Below are 18,384 nucleotides of genomic sequence, written 5' to 3'. Positions count from 1 at the left end.
CTGCCGCCCCGCGCAACGCCACCGCCTACTGCCGAAGCCCCGCTCAAGCAACGCAACACCAGTGAAGCAAGTTGTTTTATAGATCAGAATCTCTAGTTCTTAAGCAGCAGCAATCGAAGGAACCTTTGAGCATCAATGTGGCCATGTTTGAGCAGCCTCTTCTGAAATTAACCTTGGTTGATATTCTTGAAGCCACCAACAATTTCGGCAAGACAAACATAACTGGAGATGCAGGTTTTGGAACTGTATACTTTCCTAATGGAAAAACAGTTGCAGTTCAGACGCTAAGCGAAGCTAAAACACAGGGTCACCGAGAATTGATTGCTGAAATGGAAACTTTGGGAAAGGTAAAGCACCAAACTCTAGTCCCATGTCTTGGGTATTGCTCTTTCAACGACGAGACCGAGAACCTCCTTGTGTATGAATATATGGTCAATGGGAGCTTAAATCTTTGGCCGAAAAATCGGACAGGGGGCCGGGGCCCTTGAAGTCCTTGACTGAGAAAAACGGCTCAAGATTGCAACTGGTGCTGCACGTAGGCTTGCTTTTCTTCACCATGGATTCGTCCCCCACATAATCCACAGAGAAGAGCAAAGGAAAGAGCATATTTTGACACTTACTTCGCTGGTGTTGTGTCGCTTGAGCGGGGCTTCGGCAGTCAGCAATGGCATCGATTGGGCATGCATTTTTGTTTAACACAGTATCTGAAACGATATATGGTGCCATTACAAACAGTAACTCAAGCCGAAAATCCCCTACGCACTGGTCGAATCAGGAATAGGGACATCCTGTCTTTGGTCGTTGTGTTCCCCTCAAAATTCCTGGAGTATGGGCCCCGCCCGAGGTCTGCGGCCGCCGCCTCCTGTTCACTCAAGAAACAAACTGGACTCTGCATTTTACTAAGAAAGAGTAATAGAGAAAACCTCGCAAAAAACAGCACCACAATCCACCCATGGCTTCCTCTACCATTGCTCCAACCCCCACATCTTTCATGCTCAGTAAGGTCAACACGTCACCCCAGCTCCCACTTTCCCAAATTCGTTACTGTAACTTTTATTTCCCGTACTTTCTTTGACAAAAATTTCAATAATCAATGTCTTATATTTCTTTCTCTTTTTCGCAGAATGATTTGGGGTTCTCCGCTTTTTCGGCAACGTCACTGTTTTCGATTCCGGAAAGCAGGAGAACGGTTTCCAAGAAAATTTGTTCGCTAATGGCACCGCAGCAATCGGAACGCAAGCCTTCCACCACTGGCTCAGTTGTGTTCCTATCATTTTTTTTCTCAACGATTTTTGTGTTTTTGGTTAATGGGTTTGATAGTTTTGTGGATTTTAATGGTGGGTTTTTGGTTAATTTCAGGTCAAGACTGCGATGACGATGACCGAGAAGATATTGGCCAGGGCTTCCGAGAAAACCCAGTTGAGCCCCGGTGAGAATGTTTGGGCGAATGTTGACATTTTGATGACCCATGATGTTACTGGCCCAGGTTCGATCGGAATCTTCAAGAAAGAATTCGGAGAGAACGCCAAGGTATTGGCTTGTCTGTTGTGTTGCAAAGTGATTTTTTTTTTGCTTTGATGATTGTGTGCTTTACTAAGATTTTAATGATTGCTAACATGTTAAATTGATTGCAAGTGCTTTATATGTTAAGTAGCGTAAATCCAGTTTGGCGATGTGATGAAAATATGTGAGCAGAATTGCATATTTAAATTGAAGTTTGAAGTTCCATTAGAAACACTTAGGGTCGTGTTTGTGCTCATTAAGGTTAGGGGTGGGCACCGATCCCCTTTGGTTGGTAGTTGGTCAGTTTGTTGGTGGTCAAGTATTCTACGTTAGACTGATTATATCTAGGCTCATACGAGCATCTATTTTACACAAGGAATACTAGGTGTTCTCATAGTGTTCTTTTCATCCTATATGAATATTATTTTCTAAAAACAAAGTGAGAGAAATAAGAGAAGTTTCCTTTTTGTTTTTTTAAAAAATAATATCCACATAGGATGAGAAAAATACTAGAAGAACACCGGGAGAGTACCTAGCATTTTCCAATTTACACACTAGTGAGATGTGTTTGATTGTTTCACACAGAGTCTTCATTATTATGTTGGCTGCTGAGTTCTGAGCTTAAATGTTGATATAGTTCGATCCTAGGTAAACTCTCTCTCTCTCTCTCTCTCTCTGTTTGTGTGTGTTTTGGATTGTGTATTTCCTGTGTCTGAGATTGTGTAAGTGTACTGTTTTGGAATTGAGGTTTGGGACCGGGAAAAGATTGTAATAATACCTGACCATTACATATTCACGAGTGATGAACGTGCAAACCGTAATGTGGATATATTGAGGGATTTCTGCATGGAGCAAAATATCAAGTACTTCTATGATATTAAAGATCTTAGTAATTTTAAGGTATGTCTCTTCAGTCGTCTTTACTTTCCATTCGCTAATCTGGTCTCCCTATTGAGATTACTTGTAAAGTTTGCTTCATAACTTTTCAGGCAAACCCAGATTACAAAGGTGTATGCCATATTGCTCTTGCACAAGAAGGCCATTGCAGGCCTGGAGAGGTATAGTTCTTTCATCAAATTCAGTGAGAGATCTTAATAATTAATGTAAATTTTATGCCTTTCTTCCACAACTTTTGTCAAACCCTTTTAATTGCCTCCAGGTCCTGCTTGGTACAGACTCTCACACTTGTACAGCTGGAGCGTTTGGCCAATTCGCTACTGGAATTGGCAATACTGATGCAGGTTTTGTGTTGGGCGCTGGGAAGCTGCTGCTCAAGGTCAATTTGGTTTCTGACAGTTTATTAGGCTGTATTGCTGTGTATCTGATTTTTCTATGTTATTTGATATTAGATTACTTGTTTACACATGTAACTCTGGATATATTAGCTTATAATAATTCCCCTCCCCCCCCCCAGGAGTCTAGCTATAATACTTTGTTTCCTTGGTTGCTTTCCTCTGGAAACTATGCTGTCGTTCTGTTGTCTAGCATTTATACGAGTCCTCACTTTAGCAACTTTTGCTATGCTAGGATGATTTTAGTATTCATATTTAGGGTCTTCCAAAGATGGTTGTACTTCTCAAATTAGAAGTTTCAGAAACTGTAGAAACTGAGACATTTTTCACTGATTGGAAGGTAGTCAAGATAACGCATTGTCCAGTGTGTATATTTGGTGTGTTCATTAGATTCAGAAACATATATTTGTTTGTGTTTCCTATGAGCTGTTTGGAAGGTAGTTAAGATACCTCACTGTCCAAATGAACTATGCATTCCTATGTTACACTCTTTTGCATCTTGCTAACTGGAGTTAATTACTGAAAAGCCTGTTTAAATTTTATTTTCTCTTTATACATTTCCATGGAAAAGCACTACTATGATTGCACCTTTTATTTTATTTTATTTTATTTTTTATTTATTTATTTATTTTTAACTTTGGTATCTCCTAATTATAGAACTAGTAGATCTCCAAGTCTCAAAAAAGTTGCTATTTTTAACAGATTAGAGAACTAGAATCCAAAAGATAAGGGAAAATTATGCCTTTCAATTTCCTTCAAGGTGTGTGTTTGCGATTTTCTGCAGTCTGTATGTGTGTTCTATCTTATAAATTGACAAAGTTTTTATTGTCAGATGTAGAATTGTATTTGTTGTATGCTTATTTCTAATTTTTCATGCATATTCACAGGTGCCCCCAACTCTTAGATTTGTGATGGATGGTGAAATGCCAAGTTATTTGCTTGCAAAAGATTTGATTTTACAAGTAAGTTAAACTTGTTCTGCATTCTATTATTTTCCTTTGAATGCTCATATGTAGCCTTATCCAGTGTCACTTTTAATTGGTTCATTTAGGATATATAGCTTCCATTCTCTGGTTTGTTGTTTTCCTTAACAATACTCACCTTGCAGATTATTGGTGAAATATCTGTATCTGGTGCGACCTATAAATCTATGGAGTTTGTGGGCACAACTGTTGAAAGTTTAACTGTAAGTAAATCTTAAAACATATTTGTTCCAAGTCTATGATTTCATTACAATTTTATGTCTGCCGATGTTATTCACACTTATTTGTTACTTTTTTTTTAGTAGATAATAAATTTAAGTTTTTAATCTTGTGCACTGGATAGATGGAAGAAAGGATGACGTTATGCAGCATGGTTATTGAAGCTGGTGGAAAGAATGGTGTTGTTTCTCCTGATAGCACTACATATAAGTACCTTGAGGTTCGTGCAATTGATCATTACATGCATTTGGTTTGATAGTCCTCTCTCTCTCTCTCTCTCTCTCTCTCTCTCTCTATATATATATATATATATATATATATATATATATATATATATATATATATATATTTGTCTGTGTGTTTACATGCACACAGATTTATGTTTTAGCTATGCATGTATTTCTGTTCGGTTATACAAACATGCTTAGACCGTTCCACTCCATTTGAGCCACATGTCGCCCGCATAGATATACTAAAATTTCTGCCTAGCTTTGATAAACTAAAATTTGAGAGTAATGGACTGGAAGCCTTGGTAACCATCTCTGTCTTAATGGGGTTGGGTTTTCGCCTTGATGAAAAACTTATTGCTTCAAATCATGTGTTTTTTGAGAGCAGAAAATGTTTATGTATTCTACTTTTATCATGTCTAACATTTGCTTATAATCTTATCTCTTGTTTTGCACAGGATAAGACCTCTGTGGTCTATGAACCAGTTTATAGTGATGAACAAGCAAGGTAGTAAATGAATAAAATAATTGTTATGGATTAGTTTTTATTACAATAAAGCTCTATATCTAATCCTAGTTCTAATGGTATTGCTTTTATGCATTTGAGTATTTAGTTTTAAGACTACATCAACTGCTTTTTGCTTCTACTAGTTATGTGGCTCTCTTGTGTACTTCTTGTGTATATAAGGGTGCCTTACGCTTTTAATGAAAAAAAAAAAAAAAAAAAAAAAAAACCTATATGGACATATTCTCAATATATATGTAAATTGCATTAAAGAGTTTTCCTTTCATTTTTTCCTTTTTTTGGGTGGGGAGGCAGGGGGTTTTGGTATGATTTGAGTACGTAGTAGTTGAAACATCAAACAATTAGATTCTCAACTAACATTCAATGTCAGCTTTGAATGGGATTTTGAGGACCTTTCCAACCTTCAGTGCTCAAATAGCTATGGATCCTGTGGTGTCTCACTTTCAGATGCATTCGCCAGAACGGGCAAGAATGTATAGATAGTTATTTCCCCATCATAAAGCCCAGGTTCCAAATTATCATGTTCTGTTTGACTTAATTGATGAAAGATAATAATTCTAAGGCACTATGGAATAGAATCATCAAAGATAGGTTCCATATAAGCTTGCTCATTGGAGAAGGCTATATTTTGTTCATTATGTTGGAAAATAGAGAATAGTTTCTAGTTCTAGGTATAAAAAAAGTTTCTAGTTCTAGGTATAAAAGATGCACTCCAGTTGATTGGAATTGGGGTAGAGGGGGGAGGGCCAGTGTGGGGTTTTGTCATGAAATCATTTTTAGTGTACAAATACAGTAGAACTTAGTTCCCATCCTAGCTTTATATTCTTTTATGGATTTCTTACAGTTTGTCAATAAGATATGACAAACAAAAATAGCTTTGGTATACCGATTGTTACTCTTGCATTGTAAAATCATTTACAGATCACATGTTTCTTTTGATTAACAGATGAAACACAGACCTTCATTTTCATTTTCTGTTTTATTCCCCTAACATCTACGGGTGCTTTGGTAGTACTTTCTGAAGCACTACAAATTCTTCAGATATCATTTGCTCTTATCTATAAACTGGTTTAAATTTCAATTCAGACCTTGAATTGAAATTTACTCTTGCATTGTAAAATCATTTGCAGGTCAAATGTTTCTTTTGATTAACAAATGAAACACAGACCTTCGATTTCATTTTCTGATTTATTCCCCTAACATCTACGGGTGCTTTGGTAGTACTTTCTGAAGCGCTAATAATTCTTCAGATGCTATAAACTGGTTTAAATTTCAATTCAGACCTTGAAAATTATAGATTTTGTGCATTCATAGTAGTGAACATATATTGACCAAAAACTTGGAGCTTAAAAAATATTTGGTCATTGTCACTGAGTTATAACTTTCTTATCTGGAAACTTTATCAGATGTGAAAGAAAGTAATTCAATGAGTAGTTTAATTAGGTCAAATATCTTCTACATACTGTGATCAAGATGAGAATGTATAATTTGATGACATACTGAAGTAACTTCTCTTGTTTCTATTTTGGACTTTAATTATATTGATGAGATAAATTTTCTTGGCTTTTAGATTTCTTTCTGAGTACAGATTTGATATCTCAAAACTGGAACCGCTGGTAGCAAAGGTGGGTGATTTTGATAGCTGTCAAAAAGAAGATTTTTTATTTTATTTTCCTGATGTAATAAAAAATGGGACACTATAGATAGTGTGGATCACATACTTGATCTCGTGAAACTGTTTGTCTCTGTTTTAGTTCTTGACAGATTGCTAGATTTGCCTTTTCAATGATTAATGATGTCTATATATCTTTGCAGCCTTATTCTCCTGATAACGGGCTTTAGCAAGAGAATGCAAAGATGTGAAAATTGACAGAGTATATATCGGATCTTGTACAGGAGGAAAAACGGAGGACTTTATGGCTGCAGCCAAAGTTTTCCTAGCTTCAGTAAGAACCCATATATCTTTGTTGTATATGTTGGACAATTCTTTTCTACTTATACGCTGGCATGGATTAAAGTCTAAATATAATGTTCTTTTTTAATCTCTTCTTTCTTTCTTTTTTCCTTTTTTTTACTTCTTGGTTGAGTTGTTGGAAATTTTGATTGCTGGTGGCTGACTTGGTTGGTCTTTATCCATTTGTTATGAATCATGAGAAAAATCTCTAACCCTCTGCCTCATATGAGTAGTCATATATATCATATAAAAGCCGAGTTTTGACGTAGGGAATGCTTAGAATTGCGACACGTGTCCTCCTAACTCTATTTCCCACGTCTCTCTCTCTCTCTCTCTCCCTCTATCTCAACTTAAATGTCTTAAACTTTTTTGAGAAAAATGTCTTCAACTAATTCAATGGTTTAAGACATTTAATTAATTGTGCTAACTCTCACTCTCCCATAATTTGTGTTTCAACCGTTTTTGTCTCTCTCTCTCTCTCTCTCTCTCTCTCTCTCTCTCAGTTTATTTTTAAATTAATTGTGCTAACTCTCTCCCATAATTTGTGTTTCAACCGTTTTCTCTCTCTCTCTCTCTCTCTCTCTCTCTCCCTCTATCTCCATTTAATTGTCTTAAATCTCTTTCCCATAATTTGTGTTTCAATCGTTTTTTTTTTTAAATTAATTCTGCTAACTCTCTCCCATAATTTGTGTTTCAACCGTTTTTTGTCTCTCTCTCTTTCTCTCTCTCTCTCTCTCTCTCCCTCTATCTCCACTTAATTGTCTTAAATCTCTCTCTTTCTCCCTCTATCTCAATTTAAATGTCTTAAACTAATTCTATGGTTTAAGACAATTAATTGTGCTAACTTTCACTCTCCCATAATTTGTGTTTCAATCGTTTTTTTTTTTAATTAATTGTGCTAACTCTCTCCCATAATTTGTGTTTCAATCATTTTTTTGTCTCTCTCTCTCTCTCTCTCTCTCTCTTTCTCTATCCTCACTTAATTGTCTTAAATCTCTCTCCCATAATTTTATATCTGAATTCTTTTTTTTTTTTTTAATTAATTGTGATAATTCTTACTCTCCCATAATCTCTCTCTCTCTCTCTCATAATTTATGTTTCAACCGTTTTTTTTAATATAATTTTATATTTGAACCTTTTCTTCTCTCTCTAAACTAATTATATGGTTTAAGTGTCTTAACTATTTCTCTCTCCCATAATTTTCTCCACTTAAATGTCTTAAATCTCTCTCTCTCTCTCTCTCTCTCCCATAATTTATGTTTGAACCAATTTTTTGATTTTTTATTTGTAATGCATTGAGTTGTCTTAATGAAGAATACAAAAGGTTTTCAAATTCTCTATTTCTCTCTCTTTATTTAATTTTCTTTTTATCTTCTCTTGCTTTATGTTTATATCTTAATGTGAGATATATTATTATATATATATATATATTCATCATCATCATAATGCATTGAATTGTCTTAATGAAGAAAACAAAAGGTTTTCAAATTCTCTATTTCTCTCTCTTTATTTAATTTTCTTTTTATCTTCTCTTCCTTTATGTTTATATCTCAATATGAGACAATTAAAATATATGAGTTTTATTTGTAATATATTTAATTGTCTTAATGAAGAAAACAAAAGGTTCCCAAATTCTTTCTTTCTCTCTCTGTTTATTTTTCTTTTTCTCTTCTCTTGCTTTCTATTTATATCTCAATGTTCCTTTGTAAATTTTACAATCAATTTAGAAAAAAGACAAGAGAGAGAGAGAGAGAGAGAGAAAGAGATTTGCATTGCTGCTTCTCAATGAAAAATTATACTATAGTTATTTTTTTTATATATTTTTTTTTTATAGAACAGTTCTTTTCAATTTTTCAATCGTTGTTTCTTAATGAAAAATTATACTACAGTTTTTTTTTTTTTTTTTTTTAATCTAGAATAGTTATTTTCAAATAGTTTTTTTTTTTCTTTTTTTTTATCTTTATTTCCGGTGCTTATGTTCTTCCTTTTTTTTTTTTGTCCCTTATTTTTTTCTTCTAATTTATATATTATTTTTGATTCAAATGATTACTTTTCTTTGGTAAATTTTACATTGAACTCAAGAAATAATAATGAGAGAGAGTTTCTTATCGTTACTTTTGGTTGATAATTTTTTAGTTTGTACATGTTGTTGTTCATTGAGTGATTTAATTTTTTTTTTATCTGTTTACATGCTTAATTAATGGATGACATTGGTTTTTAAGGTTTCATTGGAATCGAGAAATGTATACAGTAGAAAAAGACAATTCTTTCAATTATATTAAAATTTTATTTTTAGTTTTTTATTTTATCGACAAGAATTACAAGCTCAAGAGACAATAGTTATCAGAGCTCAAAAGATAATGGTTATAAAAACTCAAGTGATAAGAGTTATAATTATGGTTGTTAATGTAGAAGTAAAAGAGACAGGTGACATTCATACTATTTTTTTATAAATAGAGTCATGTATACAATCAAATAGTCAAATGAAAAAAAAAATATATGTAGCCAAGAAAAGATTTTGATGTATTGATGTAGGTCATAGGCTAAACCACCTAAAATCTCTGTGTTTCATCTATTTTCTTTATCTATTTAGATTAATTATTAGTTCTAATATCAATGTGCACATATTGTCTTTCAATGGTTTATTTTTCCATTCCTTTACATCAAAAAGACACAAACCTACTACCTATCCCACTCAAAAGGAAGATTATGTGTATTCCACGTAACCATACCAGCCTTCCATAATCTTGCACTAAAACCATACTTAAAGAAGAGATGATCTCTGCTTTCTAGCTCTCTCTATGACAGAACTAGCATAATACAGCCCTTTGATAACCCCATTTCTGCAACCTATCATCAGTTGTTAATCAATTTTTCAACACTAGCCACAAAAACTTGCCATCCATAGATAACACTCACACTGGTTTATTAATACCACCTACTGTCACATCTACAAGCCTCCCTCTAATTTCCACTAGATCATCAGACCTAGCTAGCATGGTTCCAAAACCAATTCCCATCAGGTAAGACACTTGACAGCCGAGCCTCCAAGCTAAGCTACTACAGGTATCATACACCACACAGATTTTTTCGTCAATGTTCATTGTGTAGATTTTTTCGTCTTTGTTTTCCTGTATGTCTTAAAATTAGTTTCATTTACTTTATATATGTGAAGGATGGCTGTTAAACAAAAAAAAAATTGGTTATGTTCTTCCATTTTTTTCCCTTAAATTTTATGCTAATTTATATATTATTTTTTCAAATTGATTATTTTTCTTTTGTAAATTTCACGTTAAATTAAGGGAAATGATAGTGAAAAAATTTCCTATCATTATTTTTGGTACGATGTATAATTAGATTATGTCAAAATTTCTGCCAATGTTTTTTATCTCTTTCATTTTTAAAAAGAAAAATTAAACTACCAACATTCTTTTGTTTACAAAATTAGTAAACATAACTGTAATCAAATATCAATATGCTCATATATTTTAGAACACTTCTTTATTTTTGTTAGTGTAATAGAAAAATTTCTCAAAAAAATTGTTTATGAGGAGAAAGTTCAACTCCTGAAAGACAAAAGTTTACCATAATGGATTGTGTAGTGGAGGAGAAGTGGTGTCATTGTTGGAATATAATGATTAATCAATCATTTTGTATAATTGATTAATCTATGTTTTTATTTTGAATTTTTTTTTCCTTTATATTTCATTTTAAACTACATATATGGGAACAAATATTTAATATGTTTCAGTTTATAAGAACTAAAATTTATGAATTTTTAAATTTATTAGATATGTATTGAGTAAAACTATGGTTTAAAAGGATCTTATGAACATTTGTCATTTTTAGTAGCTAATTAGTTAATTAAGAGAAGAAAATAAAAATTGTTGTTGATAATCTTTTAAAGAATTTTTGAGTAAATTACAAAATTAAAAAAAAATCCGGCGCGTAGCACGGGCTCTAAGCTAGTATAATATAATTCATGAGCATTAGGGATGTATTTTGCTCACAAAACATGTATCTTAATTTCTTCTGTATGGCACAATGCCTTAATTGCATACTTTGTTCTTGTATTTTATTTGATCTTTCAGCATTATTTACTTTATTGAGCAATCAAACTGAGATTTAGGTATGCTGTTGTGTTTTGTTTATCAAGGAGTCTTTGACGTTCTGATAGTGTTAATAGAGTAACTATGCCCCTTTTTCTGAGTTACTTATTTTATTGTAATTCATTTGATTTCCCAGCGCCATTGTTTCTGCTTGCTAAGATTATTTTCCTCTCTTTGCAGTATTAAGCTAAAAAGATGTAATTGATTTTTCTGCAGGGCAAAAAGGTGAAAGTTCCCACATTCCTCGTCCCTGCAACCCAAAAGGTCTGTAAATCTAAATCATGGTTCAGATAAATAGAAAATAATCATAGGAAGAATGTAATGGTAAATGAAATGTTAAGCATCCATATGATTAACTTTACAGGTTTGGATGGATGTATATAGTCTTGAAGTACCAGGATCTGGTGGCAAGACTTGCTCCCAGATATTTGAAGAAGCTGGTTGTGACACACCGGCAAGTCCTGGTTGTGGTGCTTGTTTGGGTGGCCCTAGAGACACTTATGGACGCATGAATGAATCTATGGCAAGTTTTTCTTTTCCTTTCTTTGCACCTTCTAGACAGCATGATTGGATGTTGAGTATAACTAACTCTTTATTTATTTGTTTTCTGAAAGTAGATCCATATTTCCAGCTAAAATCTCAATAAAAAATCAATAGAAATACTAAATTGGAATAAAATGACTTGCCCATGGCCCAGTCCTAATGGTCATCGCCACAATGTGCAAAGAAACTCCAGAGCTTATCTGGGATGAGATTCTGAATGTAATACATGTTTCATGAGAACTGAAATGCTTTTGTTGTTCTTTCCAGTTCATAATGTTAACCCCAGTAATGTTTCCTGAGAAGTTTACATTATGCTTGTAATGATGCCAATAGGGTGATTACCATGTTTTGACTGGTTAGAACTGTGAGGGCGACTCTCAACATTATTGTGCTGTATAGTAATATTGTAGTACATGTTCTCCCTGTGCTGGAACTCATAGATCATTGCATTGCATGTCAACGTATTCAAATGGGTGAGAATGATGCCTGACCTTTGTGGGTCCCTGTAGAAGATTAATCTTTACATGAGATTGACAGTAATTGTTTGGTCGACATTTATTTTCTGTCTCAAGAAGAACAAAGGGTTTATCGGAGCAATTGCTCAGTAGTGACACTTCAATTTTTGAATTATTTAGAAGGGCTTGAGGGCGTTTCCTGTCATCAATATATATATATATATATATATATATATATATTTTGGTGTGATGGCTGACATTGGAAGGTGTAAATGGTTCTTTAATTTATCTGGAACGAGAGTTGTTGGGAATCCTAACTTCGAATGCTGATTTTGATTGGCATTGGGGTGAAATGACTGTTGGGGTTATTTACACCCATCAAAGATGAGGAGTGAAGGTGCAGAGAAACTATGTACATATTAATTGGTTTTGTTTATGCATGAGTTTATTTGTAATTATTGTGTATCTCGACTACCCCATTGTGTTTTTAATAGATTTCTCATAATGACTATAATTTCTATGAATTTCATATGACTGTGAGGGATGGTATTTGCAGGTCTGTGTGTCAACCACAAACAGAAACTTCCCAGGCCGAATGGGACATAAAGAAGGCCAGATATATCTTGCTTCTCCATATACTGCAGCAGCATCTGCTTTGACAGGCTATGTTACCGATCCAAGGGAGTTCTTGCTGTAGGCTATAAATATCATAAATATGTTGGTTACTTTGTACCCCATCACTGGAGGTCAAATAATGGATCTTGCTGTACGGATGCTTGAAGCTGTTGTGTTTTATGATTATTAGGATCTTTTAGTGCTAATAAATAGCTTTTAAGTGAGTTGTAGCCTCTGCAATAAACTTTGTTTCTTAGGGCAGTAGTGCTGGAACGACCCATCAAAGAAACCAAGGAATAAGGGGAGATGAATGTCATGACAATCGCTGTTGACAAGACTCATCATTGTATATGATTTTTCTATGTATTGGAACTTGTTTGGTTTATATTTCTCTTATTCTCTGGCCAAATTATAGGAAAACCTTAAATTGCTCGCCCCAAGCTGTCTTAACGGTGGAACCTGTGTGATTCTTATTTTGATGTGAGGATGTGCAGAAAAGTAGCAGGGCTTTCTTCTAAATACCAAACTTAGGGCCGGTAACTTTTGACACGACTCGCATATCTAACACAAATCATCGTGAAATTTGTTGGTTTGGAATGAAGGGTCTGACTTGCCTAATTAAATGGATTGAATTAGGGTCGACTTGTATAATTTTATATTCATGCATTGATACGATCCGAATTTGATACGTGACATTTAGGCTAGCAATTTTTGGCACAACCTGTAAATTTAAACACGAATCCAATATGAAATTAGTACATTAAAGTTAAGAGGTCTAACTCATTTAATTAAATGGATCAAGTTATGATTGACATTTATAGTCTTATATATATATATATATATATATATATGATCTGAATCTAACAAACATTCAAATTTGCCACCCCCAAGTTGAACGTCATCAGACATTTTCAAAGAGGCATATTTATGATCTAAATTGTACAATCCCCGAGTAGGGTTAAAGGGTATTTCAAAAGTTATACCCTATCTGCGTCCTTTGAATTAAGGATCTGAATAAGGTTGAAGGGTCTCAAAATGGTTATGCCCCTTCCTATCCCCTACTATTCTGTAGATTGTTTCGTTTACAGAACCCTGTCTACGCTTACCACCATTTATGGCAGCCCCAATTATTCCTTTGGGCTGAGTAATTTATTTGACCAATTTTCAGCTACTTTACAGGTGGCTATATTACCTTTGTTTTTTATTTTCTTGTAATTTTTCATTTTTCACATTTTCTCACTATGAAAAAAAAAAAAAAAAAAAAAAATACCACAATCTACCTTTTGCTGCTTGATTGTCCTCCAAGTGCACTTGACAGTGAAGGGCACAAACTAGCAAGTTTTCCTCATCCTTGGATGCTTGGCACAAACTGAAAATATTTAGTCAGTAGTTACTTTCTGGGTCATGTAACTATCCCTCTTTTTCGGCCTGAATAAATTTCCTCTCTCAAATAAGGGGTTCCTAGGATTTGTGTGGAACCATAAAAACAACATAAAAAGCTTTCCAGCTGTTGGGGTTCCATGTCCATCATTGGTGTTCCACTAGAGGGTACATTTGTAAGGTCTCCATTAAAGTTGTAATGGAGCTTTAAGTAGTGGGTCACTATATCCTAAGCCAAATTAAGGAAAAGTTAAAAAGGCATATAAAATAAATAAGCTTAACAACACAAGTCTTTTGCTTTCTCTTTGAAAGAAATCAAATGGAAACCAGCAAGAAAGTATAGGGAACAGATGAAAGAAAGCTGAACAGATCAGCCTCGCATGGGTCTTTTACTAATCACACAACTTTGGTACCCTGTAGAATACAGTTGTCCCCTAATCAATTAAAAATATGGTAATTATTTAAAGAAAAAAGCTATACTCTCAAGCCATCAATTGGTTTTCTATGCAGTCAAATTTAACATCATGGCATAATCTTAGTAACCAAGATTGTCTTCTTTTTTTTCTTTTTTTTCTTGTCTTTCTGTGTGTTTCATAATCGCCTATAGCATTGGAGCCTTTCTACCAAAAATAAAATAAATTGAATAAAACTTCATGAAAGATTTACTATCAAATTTCTAACATGATGGCATAATCTTTTAGATTGATGAAGGTTTGCATATGGGGGGTTTGGTGTTCTGCAATTGCAGAAACAAGACAAGTGAAATGTTGAGAATCATGTGAAGCAAAAGTTGCAGATAGCTTATTGTTGATTACATAAAACCAGGGATCAGTAATCTTTGATTAAGTGTAACTAGGGCAATGCCATTAAGCAAATGACTCTCATCCACTATTTCTCACTTACTATCAATCTCTTACATAATCAATTTAAAAACTGCAGGTACAAAATTTAAATCAGTTTGAAATAAATAAAAGTTTGAATTTGAAATTAGGATTAAACGGTAACAATTCATATTCACGTGTCGAATTTGAGTTGTGTCAAGTGATAAATATAAAATTATATAAATCAACTTTAACTCAACTCATTTAATTAAACGAGTTAGACCCTTCAACCCTAATCCGCTAATTTTGTATTGAATTTGTATTAGATTATTCATAAATCGTGTAGACAAAAGAAGTACAAAAACAGCTACTAGAATCATAATTACATACAGCTAAGTCGATGACCATTAATATTCTGGGAGAATGGTGCTAATCACATTTTTGTTGCAGTGATTTACATTAAAACCATGACATTTGTAATGCAAAGCTGTGCTGCATGGAAGCTTGGCATAATTTAAACAGGTTGATTTCAGCTATGAAGAAATAAACTAAGCAAATTATGTCAAAGCAGGAACAAAAGAATTTCAAAACACTCTTTGGAACATATAAAAAAACAAGGCCAACCAACACAACAACATATTTCAAAAATCAAAACCACACAAGTTTTTTCTGTTATCACCAAGTAAAAAACTGAGACCACTAGATTGCAGCAAGCTCAACACTCTAGATATCAAGTACTCCCATATTTACAATACTGTGAAGCAGCAATCGGCCAAGTAGGCAGGCCAGTATGGTAGTACTATATAAGAGACTGTAAAAACTAAAATCAAAATGGCCTACAAGAACAAAAAAGCAGCAAGAACCAGGGAGAATGGTCGAGTATAACCAAAAAAAAAAAAGGAAGCAGGATTAAAGCCATGGAAGAACAATCTTCGCAGAACACTCTGTCTCATCAACTTTTCTACTTTCCTTTAACTTGTGTTGTCAAACTGTGGGGTTTCATCTTTCCAAATATGAAAATGAACAGAGAGCTGAGATATTCATATGGGCTTGCATCTTTGTCTGTCATTCCTTTCTTGAAATCTTGGACCTGGAAATATATGTTATCTAGAATTAGAAAGCAGGGGAAAAGAAATAGACCCAAAAATTTGAATGCCAGAAGCAAGAATGAAAACTGTAAATTTAAATACCAAGTCCATTAGCCTCAGAGGTTCTCATGATTCGAAGCCGTTTCACAGAGGTAAGGAACATCCTGAATACAACAGAAAATAAGACATTCTGTAAACATCACATAAAATAAATTAACCAAAAAAAAAGGTTGAACTGGGAAAATTATTTCCTCTTTTTTTTTTTTTTTCTTTCAAAAAATGCTAATTACTACACCCCCGTCCCACTGTAATGATGAATACCACCACATGAGTCCTCCAGTGGGATGAAAGGTATAGTATGTAACATTGTTCTTTCCTTTCTTATTGGGATGGTGAGGCCAGGGAGCTAAATAATCAGCTGTATCTTCTTTTGGTCATCCAAGATTGTTACTAATCATTAATCAATGAGTCATGGGGCATGACACGCTCAAATAGGCCACCTAGTAATATGGTCCAATAATGGCTAGGACCATCAAGAGGGGCTAGGCTCACTTACACTTTATGTGTGTGCCCATTTCCCTTTTTCCTCACTCCCTTTTTAATTTTTATTTTTTTTGTGATTTAAAATTGTAACACTAAATTGCATACCCCCATGGAACATCTCCCACAAGCATCCAGTCTCCCTCTTTATCTTCATAAGTGAGCACAAATTCAGATGAACCATCCAAAAGCTTATAGCCAGAGGCCTTTTGTGATTGTTCCTTCTCTCCACTTGACCCTAATTACACAAGAAAACAAGTAAATAAATATATGGTATCCATCCATAATTAACCCCTTAATGATCATGTCATTTTCTATACATGCAGAAGAGAAAGAGAACTAACCAATTGAACTGACAGCTGTGGTGGACCTAAAGAACATGTCCTCCAGCATTTGGGCTAATGTCTCATAGCAAGAATGAGCATTCAAATCAACCTTCCTTCCGATTGGAACTCCATCCATATTCACTTTCACAAACCCAAGATGACATTTTTCTTTAGCAGCAGGATCAGTCTTGGAATAAATTTTCTTCTTTGAAGCATCCCTGGATTTATCTTCTTCAGCCCTCTGACTCTTTGCTTGATTAACTAAGCTGTTCATCCTATAAGCCCTTATGGGTGGCCATCCCACAACCTGACTGCTTTCATGAAGCAAACCATGACAAATGATTCATAACATCAGCGAATAGATTGAAGAAGAACACAAACAACGATCAGTTATAACTTGTTTCTCACAGCAGCAACCAAGCAATTACTTTGAACAGAGTAAAATAGCAGAAATTTGCAGACGAGTTGGCACTCATAAGGAAAATAAAATATTTAACAAAAAAACAAAAAGCTTATTGTTCGAAGCATTATCAGCTCAATTCAAATATCAATAACAGAGGAAAAAAAATCAATGTAAAAAGAGCATATACAAAAAAAAAAAAAAAAAAAAAGAAAAAGCACATAGTCCATTAAGTGATTATTAACTAAAATTACAAAACAGGCGTAGGAGATAAGCTATGCAGGAAAAACAAAGGCACGATGACTAAATAGTAAACAAAATAAACAAGGAAAAATATAAGTCAGTCTATCCAAAGGAGGAAGACTCCACATGAGAACCCAAAACCCCACTTTTATTTTTGCAAATTGAATTTTGATTTTATCGCAGTGCTTGGCACCATTACTTGGGACCAGAGAAACATCCACCTGGCTGACTGAATGTTACGGAAATCATTTTCTAGAATTGGAAAGCGAAAGGACAGAGGAACATAAAAGATAGAAGATTATCTAACCTGACACCGGTAGGAGATCCACCCTCCTGAGAAACAGAGTCAGCAGCTCTCTTGGTCCCAGAAACAGGACCAACAGAAGCAGCAGTAGCTCTGTCTGTGAACCGAGAAGGAACAGAGGAACCATGAGAGACCACAGAAGGAAAGTCCTTGGCAGTCAAGATACGCCCACGCTCACCCCACGTGCAAGGCTTAGCCTTCACACCACCACCACCTAGGCTCAGACCAAGACCCAGCTCCAGCTCAGCCTCGGCCGGGTACGAGGATGCCTCAGAGGACATGCCCACAAAATCTTGCTCCACTACCTCCACCTTTGACACGGTGGACTCATTCGTGGAGGCCCCAGAAGAACCGCCGCCACCTCCACCGCCGAGTAAACCAAGAGTACCATCCATTAGAGCAATAGAGAGAGAAAGAGAAGGAGGGCGTCAAGTTTTCAGCAGATGTAAAGAAAAAAAAAAAAAAGTTTAAGAAAGCTCAGTTTTTTTAGAGAACGGAATGCTAGGATTTGGAGTAATGAGGGGGTGAAAGCAGAGTATAGGGGCAGCAAAAGGCAAGCAAGAAGGAAAAGGGAATGAGGGTAGGTTGAAGGGGGAGGTGGTGGAGGGAGTGATGATGATGGGGCCCATGTGTCTGGTAGTGCGCCTTGCACTCTCACTCTCACCACCCCAACCTCAATTTTTCTTGACATGATTCATATCTCTTTGAGAATCTGATTTTCTCTGTTTCAACAGTGTAGAGAAAAAAGGATAATAAATTGCTCTGGAGAGATAGAGATGGGAACAGAGTATCAGCATCAGCAAATCCAATTTGGTTCTTGAAATTCTAACTAAAAATATATATTATCTTCACGGTT

At 34.7% G+C, this 18,384-nt stretch overlaps 3 protein-coding genes across 3 annotated transcripts; 2 read left to right on the top strand and 1 right to left on the bottom strand.

Annotated features, from left to right (window-relative positions):
- LOC132178313 (3-isopropylmalate dehydratase large subunit, chloroplastic) lies at positions 1–6,651 on the top strand. Its single transcript, XM_088515981.1, has 12 exons — positions 1–998; positions 1,124–1,258; positions 1,360–1,530; positions 2,251–2,403; positions 2,493–2,561; positions 2,663–2,779; positions 3,683–3,757; positions 3,904–3,981; positions 4,122–4,217; positions 4,683–4,732; positions 6,321–6,375; positions 6,566–6,651. The coding sequence occupies exons 1-12, from the start codon at positions 681–683 to the stop codon at positions 6,590–6,592; spliced, it is 1,344 nt and encodes a 447-aa protein (XP_088372107.1). The 5' UTR covers positions 1–680; the 3' UTR covers positions 6,593–6,651.
- On the top strand, positions 6,615–12,811 carry LOC132178312 (3-isopropylmalate dehydratase large subunit, chloroplastic). Its single transcript, XM_088515980.1, has 4 exons — positions 6,615–6,696; positions 11,030–11,077; positions 11,178–11,336; positions 12,368–12,811. The coding sequence occupies exons 1-4, from the start codon at positions 6,667–6,669 to the stop codon at positions 12,506–12,508; spliced, it is 378 nt and encodes a 125-aa protein (XP_088372106.1). The 5' UTR covers positions 6,615–6,666; the 3' UTR covers positions 12,509–12,811.
- A 2,499-nt stretch (positions 12,812–15,310) lies between these two features.
- Positions 15,311–18,347, bottom strand: LOC132177743 (auxin-responsive protein IAA13). Its single transcript, XM_059590184.2, has 5 exons — positions 17,532–18,347; positions 16,600–16,892; positions 16,364–16,493; positions 15,818–15,879; positions 15,311–15,717 (listed from the first exon to the last, which is right to left on the bottom strand). The coding sequence occupies exons 1-5, from the start codon at positions 17,921–17,923 to the stop codon at positions 15,668–15,670; spliced, it is 927 nt and encodes a 308-aa protein (XP_059446167.1). The 5' UTR covers positions 17,924–18,347; the 3' UTR covers positions 15,311–15,667.
- Between the last annotated feature and the right edge of the window lie 37 nt (positions 18,348–18,384).

This window comes from Corylus avellana, chromosome 4, assembly GCF_965113065.1.
Source record: "Corylus avellana chromosome 4, dhCorAvel1.hap1.2, whole genome shotgun sequence".
Classification (NCBI taxonomy): domain Eukaryota; kingdom Viridiplantae; phylum Streptophyta; class Magnoliopsida; order Fagales; family Betulaceae; genus Corylus; species Corylus avellana.
The sequence above is the reverse complement of the archived record's forward strand: the minus strand, read 5'-3'. Positions and strand labels throughout refer to the sequence as shown.

Bases quoted from the DNA above. Each gene is read 5' to 3' on its own strand.
- LOC132178313 (XM_088515981.1), top strand. From the start codon at position 681: ATGCATTTTTGTTTAACACAGTATCTGAAACGATATATGGTGCCATTA. The intron at 999-1,123 runs GTAAGGTCAACA...TCTTTTTCGCAG, and splicing joins CCCCACATCTTTCATGCTCA to AATGATTTGGGGTTCTCCGC. The intron at 2,404-2,492 runs GTATGTCTCTTC...ATAACTTTTCAG, and splicing joins AAGATCTTAGTAATTTTAAG to GCAAACCCAGATTACAAAGG.
- LOC132178312 (XM_088515980.1), top strand. From the start codon at position 6,667: ATGGCTGCAGCCAAAGTTTTCCTAGCTTCA. The intron at 11,078-11,177 runs GTCTGTAAATCT...TTAACTTTACAG, and splicing joins TCGTCCCTGCAACCCAAAAG to GTTTGGATGGATGTATATAG. The intron at 11,337-12,367 runs GCAAGTTTTTCT...TGGTATTTGCAG, and splicing joins GACGCATGAATGAATCTATG to GTCTGTGTGTCAACCACAAA.
- LOC132177743 (XM_059590184.2), bottom strand. From the start codon at position 17,923: ATGGATGGTACTCTTGGTTTACTCGGCGGTGGAGGTGGCGGCGGTTCT. The intron at 15,880-16,363 runs GTATGCAATTTA...TGTTGTATTCAG, and splicing joins GTGGGAGATGTTCCATGGGG to GATGTTCCTTACCTCTGTGA. The intron at 15,718-15,817 runs GTATTTAAATTT...ATATATTTCCAG, and splicing joins CTCTGAGGCTAATGGACTTG to GTCCAAGATTTCAAGAAAGG.